Source organism: Podarcis pityusensis, assembly GCF_964106645.2.
Source record: "Podarcis pityusensis genome assembly, chromosome: 2".
NCBI lineage: Eukaryota > Metazoa > Chordata > Lepidosauria > Squamata > Lacertidae > Podarcis > Podarcis pityusensis.
In genome coordinates, this window is record NC_138029.1 from 10,357,113 (window position 1) to 10,373,311 (window position 16,199).

At 41.5% G+C, this 16,199-nt stretch overlaps 1 protein-coding gene across 7 annotated transcripts in view; it reads right to left on the bottom strand.

The window, feature by feature from the left end:
- Positions 1-16,199, bottom strand: part of LARP4 (La ribonucleoprotein 4) — a 37,033-nt gene that overhangs the window by 18,807 nt on the left and 2,027 nt on the right. For 2 of the 7 annotated variants that reach the window (XM_080994531.1, XM_080994532.1), the window contains exons 2-7: positions 9,871-9,975; positions 7,924-8,068; positions 5,171-5,323; positions 2,361-2,436; positions 1,102-1,238; positions 269-372 (exon numbers count right to left, since the gene is read on the bottom strand). In XM_080994531.1, the coding sequence (XP_080850657.1) occupies positions 269-372; positions 1,102-1,238; positions 2,361-2,436; positions 5,171-5,323; positions 7,924-8,068; positions 9,871-9,873 (618 nt within the window). In that variant the 5' untranslated portion in view covers positions 9,874-9,975. Of the gene's footprint in view, positions 1-268; positions 373-1,101; positions 1,239-2,360; positions 2,437-5,170; positions 5,324-7,923; positions 8,072-9,870; positions 9,976-16,199 lie in introns of all 7 variants that reach the window. The other 5 variants (XM_080994529.1, XM_080994530.1, XM_080994528.1 and 2 more) reach the window with 3 other exon arrangements.

A 16,199-nucleotide genomic window follows, 5' to 3' on the forward strand; every position in this document is an offset into this window, starting at 1 on the left:
GGTGATTGGCTGCTGTGGGTGGAACTCAACGCCGTGCTAAGGAGATCTTTCCATCAGGACAATCTCCTCACACCTCAAAGAATGGATTTGAAGGTGGTGCAAGCGGAGGAGAGGGGAAAACCCCATTGTGCTACAATGAGCCCTTGTGCTGACTTCTGCAAGTGCACCAAGCCAGCTGAATCTGGTCCTTTCTACCCAGATGAGTTTCCCTGCAGAATGGTACTTTTTTCCAACTTGTTATATCAATGGAATGCTTGAATGTTCTTACCTCTACAGGTGTTGTTTCAGGAATCTCACGGAGAATAATAATGCATCGTTTGTGGTTTGGCCTAACTTTTTCTCCTCGTTCATCCACTTGGACTATAGGAGTAGCTGAATTTAAAAAGAAGTAGTAGCTAAAGAATAGCTTTTAAACTGCCAGAAACAGATACAACACAACAAGACCCTAAGAACGACATACATGAACCCTTTCGCCCTATTTTCAACTTAAATCCTGAAATGGGTAACTCAATTCACTTGATTCTCAGTGCCCACAAGCTCTGCTCATTCTCATGTTAATCTTTCCCCTTTTTGGTAAAGAAGTTTCAACCAGAGGAAGCAGAAACCAAAGTAGGAATTACTCCAGAAAAACCCACTGCAACAAATCTATGGGCAACATCCAGTGATGTTCTCACTTCCACAATGCACTTATGCCACAGGACTTGCAATTCTCCTTCACCTCTCACCAGCCTCCATAACATGAAAATTTGCTCAAGGCCCTTCAGACCTCTGAGGAGAGAAAAGTTAACATGAGAATGAGCCCCACTGCAGAAGGAGACACTCACTGAAGCTACAGTGAACCTCACCCTGGGGCATGAAAGCGGAAGGTAATTATTTCCCTTCAGTTACACATAGCTCAAACATAATAGGTTTATGTATAGGAAGGGCACCAAAGCAGTCCCAAATCAAACAGTGCAGTTTCACTTCAAGGGAGTGGAAGGCAGTTAAAAACAGCAACAAGTGACTTAGGTGCAGACATATGTTTCTCAGATACAGAAATGCACCTATTTATCCAGGGGTAAATGCATCTAAAAATACAGCTACGAAAAGAGTTTGACATACATCTTAGTACTTCCACAATTAGATCCATATTAGTTGTCAGTTTCTTAATTCCTTCCATGTTGGCGATTGTCCATATTGGAATAAACTGATCACTGTCCATTTGAGACATCAAGTAAAGATCCTTGGATAGATTCTCACTAGAAATAAATAAATAAGCATCTTTGTAAAATGATACCCAGAAATCAGTGTGGCTTATCATAGGGACAGATATATCAAACACTTCCAAACAGTAAGAAAAAATAGAAACTTTTAAAAAGATACAATGTTTTTGTGTAGGACTATACTGTACACATTCATGTAACAGAGATATACCAAGATCACAGGATGGAATCATACACATTATGAAAGCAGCAACATAACATCCTTTTACCTATTTGTTCTAAATATTGATACAGTATTACCAATACGTGTTGCCTATTACTACAAAGAAACACCTGCCTTATGGTTTTGGCCTGGTTAGTGAATGCTGAACTGTCAGGAGTAGCTACCTACTGATCTATAGACATTTATATCCAACCTACTTCACCTTTGGGCAGTTCACAATATCAATAAAAAATACAAAACAACAGTAAGTTGCATCCAGCAAAGATGTCCTGTTATTGCAAGAATGTCCAGCTCCTCACTGGACTTCCTCTCTCCTCCGCCCCTGGACCCTCCCACGCCACCCCTCAAAATCTGTTCCGAGGTTTCCCCAACCTTCTGGAGCGTATCTTGGGGGAGCAGGGGGCACATGGAGAAAGAAGGAAAGATGCAGGTTCACTGAACAGACAGAGGTCCTTGCTCTAATGGGAGGACTTTGTTGGATGCAACCCTGAAGTAATAGAAAACTAGACAAGCACAAAAACTATCAGGGAGCAATATAAAATCGCTACAAAAACAGCACTAAAACCCAAAGGAGAAAGGAAAATATTTCAACAAGCAAACAAAAACTTTAAAAAGTGACTTGCATTTCTTTTTTACAGTAAGAATTTCAGAATCTTGACTGGGTCAGGAGGCACAATGCTAACCTCGTTCTGTCACAATAGCATTGTGCCAAATATTAACAGGAGGATTCAAGAGGAAACCTTTGCTTTTTTTTTTTTAATTAACCACTTACATAAGAGTCCTTAAAGCAAAGGTAAACTGCCCTCCAGTTACTGTTGGACTCCATGCTGGCTGGAGCCAATGGAAGTTGAACTCCCACAAACAAATGGAGTACACCATGGCAAGAGCCCATATCTAGCCCTAGTTACATTTACCAATACATTAGAGTTCAATACCGTGAGAAACAGAACTCCAATTGTTTCTTCAAACATTCTTTCAAGTCTTCCGGAGAAATGACGGGGCTGCCTTCATCTGAAAAAAATGTATTCGAGAGTGAATTACTAATATTTTTTCTTTTTTAAAAAACAAACCAAACAAAAAACAAAATACCCAACGTACAGAGGAGGGGGGCAGAAGTGCAGGTTTAAGAACTGCCATCCTTCTTATCTGATATATGATACAAGTTTTGCTTTAAGGTATTGGCTATATTATGTCTTGTTACTGAGCTTAGAAATGTACAGTATTCTTGTATATACTTTTCATTGTTTATATGTGTCAGGGGACTGCCATCGGAACAGGGGAGGGAGGCAGGGGGGCGCTTGGGATACAGAGAGCCTCCTAAGCTTCTGACGAGCAGTTCCTCTTCCAGCGAGGAGAAAAGCCACACCTCCAATGGAGAAGAGAGGGAAGGGGCCAGCCAAGTTCGGAAAGGGCTTGAAGATGCTGCTAAGAGCACCAGTGCCTCACCTAGCCGGGCTGGCCAGGTGAATGCATACCACTTCCGTCGCCCAGCTTGCGCAGAGGGGTGAAACGCAAAGAGGGGAGGCAGAGATTTGGAGTGTCTACGTTCTTATGTTGGGGGAAAAGCCAGAAGAGGCCACTCCCGGATTCTGCAAGTGACTAAGACAGACATGAAACTTGTGTATCTGCACTGTAAATAATTTGCACAAAAAAAACCTGTAAAAGACAGGTCGGAGTCCTGCCTGGTTACTCACGAGCAACCACCACACAGCATCTGACAATATGTTTTTACCATTATGTTGCACATAGCTCTAGGCCAGAAGTGATAAACTGGCAGATCATTATCTTCCCAACCTCCTGTGTGGCAGGCCACCCATTGAATAACTAAGAATTAGATGAAATCAAATGTGTGGACCAAGGTACAGCCCACAAAGCACCAAATGTCATGACCTGCCCCACACCTGACGCCGTATGATGGCAGCTGGGCATGGCTTGACCAAATGGGAGGCTGGAGGTACCCCAGCACTGCAACAGGTACTTTTAGTAGAACAACAAAATATAAATTTATTGTTATTAAGTGGTTTTATTACGATGATCTAGCACGTTGGAAAATCCATTCTGATATTTCTGCTCTAAACAGAGATTCCTGGATTGCTTTATTAATGGCACAATCTGTTTATAGCTCCTTCGCACCTCAGCAAGCAGAAACATTTCAAAGCTTATACTGGACTTATGAAGTCAGGCCTTCTAACCCACAAAAGATTTTACTATTTCACCTACCCTAAACATGTCCAATTAAGTCACTTGTGACACAACCAAAGAAACAGGGATGATGAGTGCGAAAACAACAGCTTTCTGGTTTAGAAAAAATTCACTGCCTGATCGACCGGGCACCATGGTTTAAAAGGTGGCATAAAATTAAGAGTTTCTTTTCATTTCAAGTTAACATGAATATTGTAACTGAGGAAAGGTAGCTATTAGTAGCCTCACAATAGAGACATGTTAGAGGGCTATGGATGACAAGCTATGGTTAATCTGAATCCAACTGTGAGTTCAAACTGATTCTGGTCTCAGCTCATTCAGCTTTTAAATGATATAAAGGAGACTGCCTGGAAAGGTATAAGACCATTATGACACAAAGGAAGGTGCAAAACATACAGTAATTTGTGGCACATCTTTACCCTGAAGAAGTTGATAAAACATCCAACTATTTACTATGAGGGTGAAAACTGCCATCTTGGGATTTGATAAGTCAATTTTCTCTTTTGGGTAGTTTCAAAGATGCAGAACTCCCATCTTTTCCCCCATCCCAGTCTGTGAAAAGAAACAGTGCCCTGAACATATGCATGATGCCTGCTCCTTGTTATTACACGTTACATACAGCACAGACATCTCATGGGAAGGAAAAGCATACATGGAGCATCATTTCCTTCCCAGTCAGAACTTAATGTCCTGTGACTTAATCCCCACCACCCCTCATTTGAAATATTACACACTGCCAGGTACACAAAGGAAAGTTCATGGCCACATCTGAATGAAGAAACTGGTTTATATGTGCTTCATTCAAAATGCAGTGTCATTTATGGTAGCAAATTTTACTGCAGTGTGACTATCTTGCCTAAGGACTGTAAGCAACCAGGGTGGGGTGGGGAAAGCACCATCTTCATAAGGGTTTACTATGTAAAAAAAATACTAGCGTCAACTGTATATGTCTATAAACATGATCTTTCAAATTCAATCCAAGGAGAGGAGTCAATACTTTCTGAAGACACCAGGCAAGTCTACAAGGTCACTGACAAAGACTATAACATTGCATGACACTTTTAGAAAGGTTGTTTTATTTTCCCCTGAAACAGTACATCACCTGTTGCTTCCCTTCCAGGCTCTCTGAAGCTTTTTCCTAAGTGCCACTGTCAGTAGTTCTTTGATCTCACTCTCAGAATATACCCCACTGTACTACCTCCAAACGTTGTCTTCCAAGATGCTCTTTCACAACCCTACTGGAAGTTTTAAAAGTCATACAAAACCCGAGGGTTCTAGAAATTCAAGGGATTGTCAGACCATCCTGCATCTTTAACAACAAGCATGTGTGTGCATTGTGTGGAAGGAAACAAATAAACCATGTCACTATTCTAAATCTGAGTTTTGCTGATAATCCCCATGAAGTACACGTGAATGGACTTTAACACAGAATATATGTAATGGATATTGCTGATGCAAAGGGTAAAACATACAATTTGAATATCCAGAAAAACAGGGAGGTACCTATATTTAGGGGCTCTCGCAAAGTAGACTGGAAGCTTACCAGAAACATCATAGAGTTGGTATCCAAGTTCTTCATGTGTCAAGACCATTCCATTAGCCGCGGATTCCTCAACACCTGAGCTGTTTGATGTTTCACAAGATGAATACATTGTGTCATACCGCTTAGCACCATCATCTGCAACCTCAGCATTACCTGGCACAAGTACAAAAGCCATAAATGGGGAAAAAGCTCAGGTTGCAAGCAATGAAAATGCATTTCCTTCCATTCTTATTGTATCCCACTTTTTTAGACATTTCCTTCACAAAGGAGCTTACAAACGCCAACAAAAACCAACTCCTGGCAACCATCAATGTTACCATTACAAACAATGTAGTTTTATACACCTGTACACACAAACACTGAGTATGCAGGGCCTTTTATATATTATTTGCTCCCTTTATCCAGTTTCAGTCAACTTTGGATTAATGGAGAAGGCTGAATTTAGAAGTCCCTCCCCCCCCACACACAAATACTAATCGTGGATTCAAAGTACATTATTTAATAAGTAAAAGGTAAAGGTAAAGGTACCCCTGAAAGTTAGGTCCAGTTGCGGACAACTCTGGGGTTGCGCACTCATCTCGCTCTATAGGCTGAGGGAGCCAGCGTTCATCAGCAGACAGCTTCTGGGTAATATGGCCAGCATGACTAAGCCGCTTCTGGCGAACCAGAGCAGCGCATGGAAACACCATTTACCTTCCTGCCCTCTACTTGCACTTTGACATGCTTTCGAACTGCTAGGTGGGCAGGAGCTAGGACCGAACAATGGGAGCTCACCCCGTCACGGAGATTCGAACCGCTGACCTTCTGATCGGCAAGCCCTAGGCTCTGTGGTTTAGACCACAGCGCCACCCGCGTCCCTTATTTAATAAGTATTACATGCTTATTTTATATATAAGAACAGCTTTGAACTGCTGATGAGGTTACAAAACATACTGTACTTAAGTAACTGGTTGAGTTCTTATCTAAGAAGTGATCACAACTGCCAATAGCCAAGATTAAAATAACCAGTTTTAATACTCAACATGTTTCTGGGAAAGCAGAAAACTGTGTGTGAAACATGCTCATGTGTGTTACAGTGATGTAGAAAATTTTCTAGGTGACATTTTTTATTTCCTAAGTTTCCTATGATTTCCTAGTAACAATGAATGGATGACACCTGCAAATAAATATCAAGCTTTTACTAAGAGAGCTGTTTATAAGGGCAACCCAGGGGACAATACCAACAGTAGTTTCCCTTCAAACGGCTTTCTTTCTAAATGCCCATGTTCTTGACAGGTTTAAGCAGCAATGTGGGAATTCAGGAAAGGAGGGAGAAAAGACAAGCACATGGGGTGAGGAATATTAAGGGGAAAGACTGGTTTGTATGTTGGAGCTGTATGTGCCCCTTCATGCAGCACACGAAGAAAGGAAAAATTTGGAATAGAAAGTCTGGAAAATAGAGATTTTGAAGCTACTAAAGCAAACTCTATAAAGACAGCAGTTTTCCCTACCCACCTTCTCTGGTCTATCTGAACTACCTTTCCTAAGAAAATGAATTCCTTAGCAGATATTGTTTGCTCCAGAACCTGCTGCATTAGCAGGAAACTGAAACCTAAAACAATTGTTCATTAAAGTATGAATTTAACAGGCAACAGAACAATCAAGCAAAACAAGGTTAACAGCAACCTTGCTTCTCCCTTGAAAACAGCAACTACTTGCAGCAGAGAATCTCCCATAGGTAGAATTTATTCCAGTAATTCTACATTTCCCTAAACTTCAAATATGCAAGGGATGATGGGCTACATTTCACACTTCTCGCCACCAAGAACTAGAGGCCACACAACTAGAGGCATTGTGACATTACATGTAAACTGCACATGCTTAAAAATCCTAGGAATGTCTACTTACATTTCAAAAAATCTATTTCCACTAGAAATATGTGGGAAAGCACTAAAAGTGGCTGGTGCCATAAGAATTCAGAACCAAGTTCTTCTTAAATGCAAATAATTTTCAAGCTGTGCATAATCTTAAATATCACAATTCTGCCTAGATTTTCACCATTCTTAAATTGTGTAGGCGTTATTTTGCCAATGTGTTTACCACGCACATGATCTAAGGAATAATTCAATCAGCTTGGGTTGTATACGGCCCTCAGCTTTCAAACTTTTTGTTCACAGGGTCACATGTTCACTAAAGTTCAGAAATGATGAAAAAAGCTCAAGGAAAAGGTGAGAAAAGAAAACAAAGGGAACAGAAAAAGGCAAAGTGAGAAAGAGATTCATTTCTGTACATTTAGCAACTTGCTTCCCTCTTAGCGCGATACTTGGGTCATCATTGGGCCTTTGTAACTTTTTAGAAACACTCCCATTCCAGAGTACTAACCATGTGAATATCTTCAACACACTTCCTCACAAATTCACATATATTTCTATCTAAGCCAGGGCTGGAGAACCCACGGCTCTCCAGATGCTAGTTCCATCATCCCTAGCCACTAGTCATGCTGGCTGGGGCTGATGGGAGTTAAAGTCAAACAACATCTGGAGAGCCACATGTTCCCCACTCCTAATCCAAGCAAACCAGCTGCCTCTTGTGAAGCTGAAGTAATGCCTTCTGTTACAGACAACCAGCACCCAGAAGCAGCTACTGTGCTTTCAAGGACAAAAGAACTGGTTGCTTCTTACTGCTGGATTTAGAGTCACACTATAACCACAATCCTAGCTAAGCAAGGGATTAAGCCATTGTTCATATTTAGAAGTATGGTCTTGACATCTTACCCTCTGTACTATTTCCCGGCACAGCTGCTGTCTCTTGCCATGATTGCTCAGTGCCATTAGTTGCTGGTGCAGCTTCAGAGTTTCCTTGCATGCTTTCCTGCCATACTTTTGCATTAGGATTTAAGCTGGCACCTTTCGATGTTACCTGCTGAGAAAACAGAAGATGTGTATTAGCAAATAACAAGACTTAAAAGGTCAGGAATATTTCTTCTGTTAAGCTTTGGAGATCCATCTCCCATTTAAAAAGAAGTGGGCTGTGGCCGTATTACAAACTAGTTAAGACTAGTGTGAAAACTCAGTGGGGCAGATAATGGAGTAATTAGGGGATATAAATTTCCCACAATTTCTAAGCAATTCCATGGGGTGAAGGAACCCAGTGTAACAGTATGGCTTTCTTAGATTCTTGTAAACCGCTGTGAAAATATGAAAGCACCATCCCCCCCCCCCATTCACCCTGCCCCACAGTCCCTTGGTAAGCACTTTTTATCTCCTACTACCACCGCAATAACTTCTTTGAGTCTGCATGCTGGTATTTACTGCAGATTGTACCCCCCCCAAAATAAAACCACTATATGAGGTTTTAGGTTTGATAAATACATTCCTTAGTGAGGGCCAAAACCATGTTCCATTCTGTAAGAGGTACCATTAGAATGAAATGTTTCCTGCAGTTTGGACACACTTGTCTTTTGGGAACCCCTCCCTATAAGGCTAGACCACTGCTAGGCTCTTAAAGCAAGGGTGGGAACCTCCAGCCAGATTTGGCCTGCCACAGAACTCAATGTGGCCCCCAATTTTCTGCAAACCCCACAAACATACCTCATGTATGTAAGATGTGGGGCAGAGAGAGATGCTGCTAGATCAGCTGTACAACCCAGCTCCCCATGGAAACTCAATTGCACAGCTAATCCCTGCGGAAAGCAAGGTTGAAATTATCACCTATCACCGTGGGCAATGAGTTCACCCCTGCCTGACCAAATCCCCATGGGGAACTTGGTTGCACAATCAATCCCTGCAGAAGGCAGCTTTGCAAGCCCAATGCTCAGAGCTTTGCTAAGTGCAGGGCTGGCAAAGCCCCTTGCATTGCAGTTCCCATGCACCTGATAAACAGCTGGCTGTCAAGAACTTCAGAAGTGCTGTGCAACGGACTTTTTACATGAGTCATCAGACATCATAATGCTCCAGCAAGGGGAGAATCAGATGTCCACCTTAAGCTCCCAATTGTTCATTTGAAGCTCTACCCTTACTCGCCCCATACCTGACATCAGGTAGGTGGGTGTGGCTTATCCAAAATGGCCTGGTGGGTCAGGTTTGGCCCCTGGGCAGGAGGTGCCACACCCTTGATTTGGAGAGCTGGAAACCACAGGAGGGGAGAGCGCACTTGTGCTCAAATCCTGCTCGTTGGGTTTCCCAAGGGCAACTGTTCAGCCACTGCGAGAAAAGGATGCTGAACTAGATGGGCCATTGGCCTGATCCAGCAGGCTCTTCTCGTTTTCTTAGTAGGTGCCAAATTTGATAAGAACTATGCAGTCTCCCATGGAGTAATTCATCCTATGGATAAGTATATTTTCATTGCTTTAACAGCACCTCATTGCAAACACCAACATTCAAAATATGTACCCAACATCAGTGTAACCCACAGACAGTTTTTCAATAACGCACCCTCTCTATCTGTAAGTTTAAAAAACTATGAAGTCCAAGAACTCTCAAGTCAGAAACCAAAAATATTATGAGGAGCTTCCAGGTATTCAGTTGTCTGCATGTTTCAAAGGATCAGGCTGGCTTATAACCACATATTGTCTCATTGGCAATTTAACTTTTCCCCCAGCTTCAAGAACCTGCTCTCTGGAAGATGGGCTCTCCTGAACAACAGAAATATAATCTGCAGCAACACACAGGAAGATACGGCTCTTTATTAAGACAGTATAATGATACTGAACAAGCACTGACCATCTTGCCACAGAGAAGCACAGGCCAGAGAATAAGGGAGTTGAATTCCAGAGTCTAGCCTTCTGGAGTCTCTCTAGCATCAAGGAGTGGCTTTAGTACCATACCCTGTCCACAGAACAGAAAAAAAACAGGGCATAAGGAAGCATTATGGATTGCCACATATATAATTTTGCCCCCACCAAGATCACAGTACAACTAAACATCAGTATAGCTTTGTGAACTAAACACCTATGTCTCCCAAAACATGAACTGGCTTTAGCTCCTCCGATCATGTTCGAAAGGCTTAGAACAGAGACATGGGTAAAACAGTGAGTGACTGAGAGGATTCTTTCTCAAGAGTAAGGTACACTCCAACATAGCTGGTTTTTACATCACAGGTCATAACATTCAGTTTTAATCCAGTCTCAATCAGTTCCGCCTCCCCCCAATGTATCCAGTGTCATAGAACTGCATAGTCATGGGAAACTGTTCTACTTCATTAGCAGAAGTGAAGACTTGTGACAGTACAGAAATGCAAAGGTTAAAACAGAAGCCTCAACCAGAAACTGGTACCCCATCTTCCCATTCACATTATTTTTCTTCCTTATATTTTCGACTAGATCTCTGATCCTGCACGCCATTGTCATAAATAATTTAATAGAACTATGTATAAAAGTAGGCATGCCAAAGGCACAAATTCTAACATAAAAATAATAATAATACATAACATATTATCAGGCTTCCCTAACCTACCACCCTCCAGATGCTGGGACTCCAAATCCCATTAGCCCAAGCCAGCATGACCAAATCAGAGACTATGGAAGTTGTTATCCAACAAGATATGGAAGACAGAAGATTAAGAAGACTGCTGTAGTTGTTCTGTTATATTAAGAAGGAATCAAAACAATATACAAGGTCATAACAACTTTACAAGATACACTTAAAAAGTCTTAAAACCTTGCCTTCCTCCCTTCCCATCCCTGGGGAAAGCTGACATAAGAGTATTCTGATTTCCATTATAGTATATAATAAATAACACCTCAGCCAGAGCTGAACCTAATTCTGCTCCCATAACAGCCAATGATATATAGCAGGGACAGGGATGTGCACAATGTGATTATCACATCACAGGCATCCCTTACTGAACATTATGGTTAAGGAAAGAGGCATAGAACTGGGTCTGCTTTTGAGCAGGACTCATTCACTTCTACACTGAGAAATCGGTGGAGATAGGAGTGAATCTGTAGATACATTTTGAGAAAATACAGGACCCAGCAAAAACTACTCTTTTGTCAAAGAATTGCAACTGGATTGCTTTCTTCGTGCAGGTGAAAAGTTCCAATAAGGTTATAGCTTCTAGAGTAGCCTTGAAGTTAGGTTGTGTTTATTAACTATTGGAGATGGAGATGAGTAACCTCAAGCTCTCCCTCATACCTGTTTTTAAAGTTTCCACCTCTCCACAATCATAGATGCCTGAAGTATTGCGAGAATTAACTTTCACACAAAAGGTATGTGTGAGAGAGGGCAAGAATAACATACACACAATATTCAGTTTACAATGGCATGTCCAAAAGGGCTCATAAAACACATCCTCCTGCAGTTGATAAGATTTGTGATTTTTTGCTTTTCTTATTACATTTTCTTTCACCTGTTCCGAGCACTCCAAGTTTGCATCAGCTTTTTAAAGTGTACTTAGCTCCAAATCAGGCTTCGCCAAGGAACTAACTTTGATCAGCAAAAGCGGGGGGGGGGGGGGGAGAGAGAGCAGCAAGGACAAAGGTTTTTAAAAAAGTTTTAGTTCTGAATGTTTTGCATATTCTTTGTAGCAGTTTCTACACATATAATGTGAAATGTGTTCTCCGAGAATAGTGCTGAAGAAAAAAACGCAAAGCCACTAGAGGCTGAAAGCTTCAAGTCCTGTAGTGATTGCTGGTTGGTAATTACATACATACATATTCTTTCACTATCATGAAATATAAATTCCTTCAACAAGCACTGCAATATAGCTATTAAAACAGGAAAATCTTATTTTAAAAGGTGAGATTGCATTGCACATAATGCACAAGCTTCCCAGTGAAACAACCAAGACTACACAATTTTTTAATGACTGGCAACCTTTTCACATACCTGCAAAGTTATAAGAAGTTTGGGAGACTCTCTAGAATAACTGGAATGACAATCTAATAATGGTGCCTTTTGAGGGCTTGCAAAGCCATTTGCAGGCCAATTAAAGTCGTTTCTAAGCACCAATAATCCTCAGAGAGCAAATTCAAACTACAGTTTGGAGGAATGAAGCCTTGCTGCACCAACTTCCTGCTTCCGTTAAATGTCTACATTTCATACATGAGGACTTAGCTCAGGCTGAAATCCAGTACATGTTACCAGTATGTTACCGCTTATTTCTACTGCTTGTTGCCAAAGCATGATTGAGCAAAAACAGTAAAAGCAAACAGCAAAATCCTACATGTGCCAGTGTCAAACAGTGTTGAAGTTACAAAACTTGTTACACAAGGAAGTCATTCAGTAAATACTTTTCAGTAACAGCTCTGCAGCAGCTTCTTGGTTTACAATGCTTAACAAATTTCAATAATTTCCTCCTCCTTTGCATCACTGCAGGTGGTTGGACTAGAAGAACCTCCCAACTCTACAATTCTATGACTAAACCATATACAAATGCAACTTTTTCCATGCCTTTTAGGCATATTAGCATTGTAATAGCTGGACATGAAATATTGTTTTGTGAAGTGACCAGATCTAGCCTTGCTACATGGAACACAGGATTAGAATCCACGCACCAGACCACAAGGCTTAGCAGGCTTGTGTCCTGCCTAGTGACGGCCCAGGTTTCAGAGATCGCCTCAGCCACACACACAGAGCCCTGAACTCAGCAGAGGAGTTCTGGGGGAAGCAGAGGTCAGCTTCTGCAATCCCCTTTCTGCATGCTTTTCTCTGGATCCAACCCAGAGGGTTTAGTAACAAATATACTAAACACCTGCAATCCACAGTCCATCCCTGAACAGATCATCATTAGAGTTCTGCCAAACAAGATCAAGACGGGCAGCACTAAAGTAACACTGGCAAAATGAAGCTCTTGCACTAGTTGTTACCTGCCATTCCCCACCCATCCACACCCACTTTGCGTTCTGCACATGCCTGACTTAACTTTGCAATGCAGTTAATATTCAAAAGGGTGCCATATAAAATGAATATCAAGACTGCATACCGTGCATTTCTTTCACTGTCTGATGTGTCATGCAGTTTCCACTAAAAATTCAAACCATCACACATTTCTATGTTGGTATCACTCATTCACCAGTCTCTAATATTTTTGGCTTTAGAACTATGATAACAGGAACAAAGTAGTATTGTTGCTTTGATTTTTTACCTTTGTTCAGCATAGGTTTATTATTTCTCCAACAAATAAGTTACTCAATAGTCATGTTACTGTACTTAAAGGTTAGCTATGCCATAGCACCACTTTTGAGTATTTTAACATATACTTTACTAAACTCATCCAAGAAAAGGAGATGCATTATTATGTATATAATGAGAATCTGTTATTCAACACTCCTAATTTATAATGAATCAGATTAGGAGATACAAAATATAAACATGAGAAAGCAACCAATATGGTAGCAGTGAGGGCCCAGCCAGGTACACTTGTCCCAGGCCTCAGGGGGCTGGGGAGGGGTAGGGGGCGTTGTTTATAACTTTATTATAACAAGACTCCTGCCCAGGGCCTCAGACAAGCTCTGCATGGAAGGGTCTTCAATATCAAAACCTGCTAATTGACAGTCCATGGGCCAAATCCAATTTATCACTAGCCCAGTGGAAGTATTGAAGGGGGGAATGATTTTGCTTCCCAGTCTTAGCTAACACTTTAAAGCAAGGAGTGGTGGTAACAGCTGCACTTTTTTCAGCCACATTCATGCCAACTGAGCTAGTATGCATTATACAAACAAAGCAGTAGAAGGGGAAACACGCATGCAGTTGCTAAGCAACTATGGAAGCATTCCCCATCACTTCCAGGTTAAGAGGAAGCATCAAGAGATGCTTGTATGGTTGCCAAACGACCACACAGAATCCCCTCTCAGCCTCTTTCCCCAATGAAGCTTACCTAGTTTGAAAGTTGCACAGCTGCAAGAGGCAGAGAAGAAAAAGAGATAGTGACCTCTTAGCACTGTGTTCAGCACTAAATTGACTTCCCAGTTCAATCTCCATGTTATAACAAGATGCCAAAACTTTAATACGTAAGTAAATAAAATTGCAGCCATCTTTAAACCAACATGGGCAATTGATTGGATTTGAGGTGTCATTATAGAGGCTAAGGTACTGATAAAGAAAAAAGAAATGAAGATTAGCTGAATAAGAAAAATCAGGAATATCAAAAGAAATTCAAAGCTTGCATTCTTGAATGATCCACTGCAATTAAGTATTATTTGCAAGCAAGTATGTTTAAAATTGCATGTCCTCCTAGAACTCTTTTACTTAACCATGAACACTATGGTCATTAGCCAATCAGGAATTGGAAACATCCAGTTCACAGACCAACCTTTTGCCCACAAGGTCAAATTTGGCCCAGAAGGCCATTTTCCCAAGCCTACTTCCACCTCTCAGTCAGCTGTTGGTGGGTGGTATCAGCTGATGGTCAGGGTTCAATTCTGCATTGGCTGCACACATCAATTCCCCTGCTGAGAATTGGCATACACAGCCAAAGCAGCAGGATTTAATCCACAATCATCAACTGAGGAAGGGAGATTAAATCCTGCTCAGGTCCCAGCATGGAGCAGGACTGAAGACACTGCTCATCAGTTGCTGAGCAGACTACAATTCAGTTGGGTGCTGCTTCACCAACACATTCCCTGCAGGAAAAATGCTGTTAAAGCAGAACCCCTCCCCCTAACATCCCACAGGGCAACCTTGAGAGGTGAGGAAGAATGCACACCTATCAAATCGCCTGACAACCTCAACACAAGTGGGTGGCTCCACCCACCTGCAAAAGTAGGCCTGTGGAGAGAGAGGAGATAAAGTTCTAGTTCACTAAATCAAAAAGGTTCCCCACCCGTGAGCTATAAGATCTTGCACAAGGTACACAAGTTAAATAGCTATCAAAAATATAGCATGTTGGTAACATGCACAGTTGTACCTTGGTTATGGAACAGCTTAGTTCCCGAACGTTCTGGCACCGAAACGCCGCAAACCCAGAAGTGACTGTTCTGGTTTGCAAACTATTTTTGGAAGCCGAATGTCTAACAGGGCTTCTGCGACTTCCGATTGGCTGCAGAAGCCACACTTTGGTTTCTGAACATTTAAGTCGAATGGACTTGCGGAACAGAGTTCTAGGAGGACATGCAATTTTGACTTCCAAGGTACGACTGTACTTGAAATCAAACTCATTTGCACCAGCTCTGTTGCAAATGATCAGAAATGGCTCTGATGTTAAAAAAAAACGCTTCACTGCACTAAAGGGAGCCGTCCAATTGTACTGAAGTTCAAACTACTACCCATTCCACAGTTGTGGAACAAAACAGACTAAAACAGTAAGAATGCACCACAAACATTGTTGTGGGGGCTAGGTTCATCATTATAAACAAAGTTTAAAATAAAAATAAAAATGAAAGGCTCACCATAGGCACACATTTATAAGAGTTTGGATTTGATATCCTGCTTTATCGCTACCCTAAGGAGTCTCAAAGCGGCTAACATTCTCCTTTCCCTTCCTCCCCCACAACAAACACTCTGTGAGGTGAGTGGGGCTGAGAGACTTCAGAGAAGTGTGACTAGCACAAGGTCACCTAGCAGCTGCATGTGGAGGAGCGGAGACCCGAACCCGGTTCCCCAGATTACAAGACTATCACTCTTAACCACTACACCACACTGGCTCTCTTTGTATGAATTACAGCACATTCCTAGGCATGTTTACTCAGATGTAAGTGCTCTCAGATAAGTGTGTATAGGATTGCATCCTTAAAAGCATGCATTTTCAGTTATTTTATAAAGTGATAAGCTTGCATGCTTGGGAAAATCAATTTATTAGTAACAAATGACGAATCATTACAAACAGCCATACCATTTTCCCAATAGAAGAAATTAAAACAGGAACAGACTCTTCTTCCTGGTCTGCTTATATCCATTTTGGTTTTGGTTTTTAAGATAGGTAAAGTATTCTAGCACTCCAGGTGTAATGGCTACTACTGCAGGTGCTTATTTATTTCTATGGTAAGTTTTCTTAATTAGTCCCTGGCCTTCATATCACGTTTGCATCTAAATGAATGTGATTCCTTATGTACTTACTGAGGAGTAATGCGATGACTATACATGTATAGGAATGTGCTGTGAATCCATATATT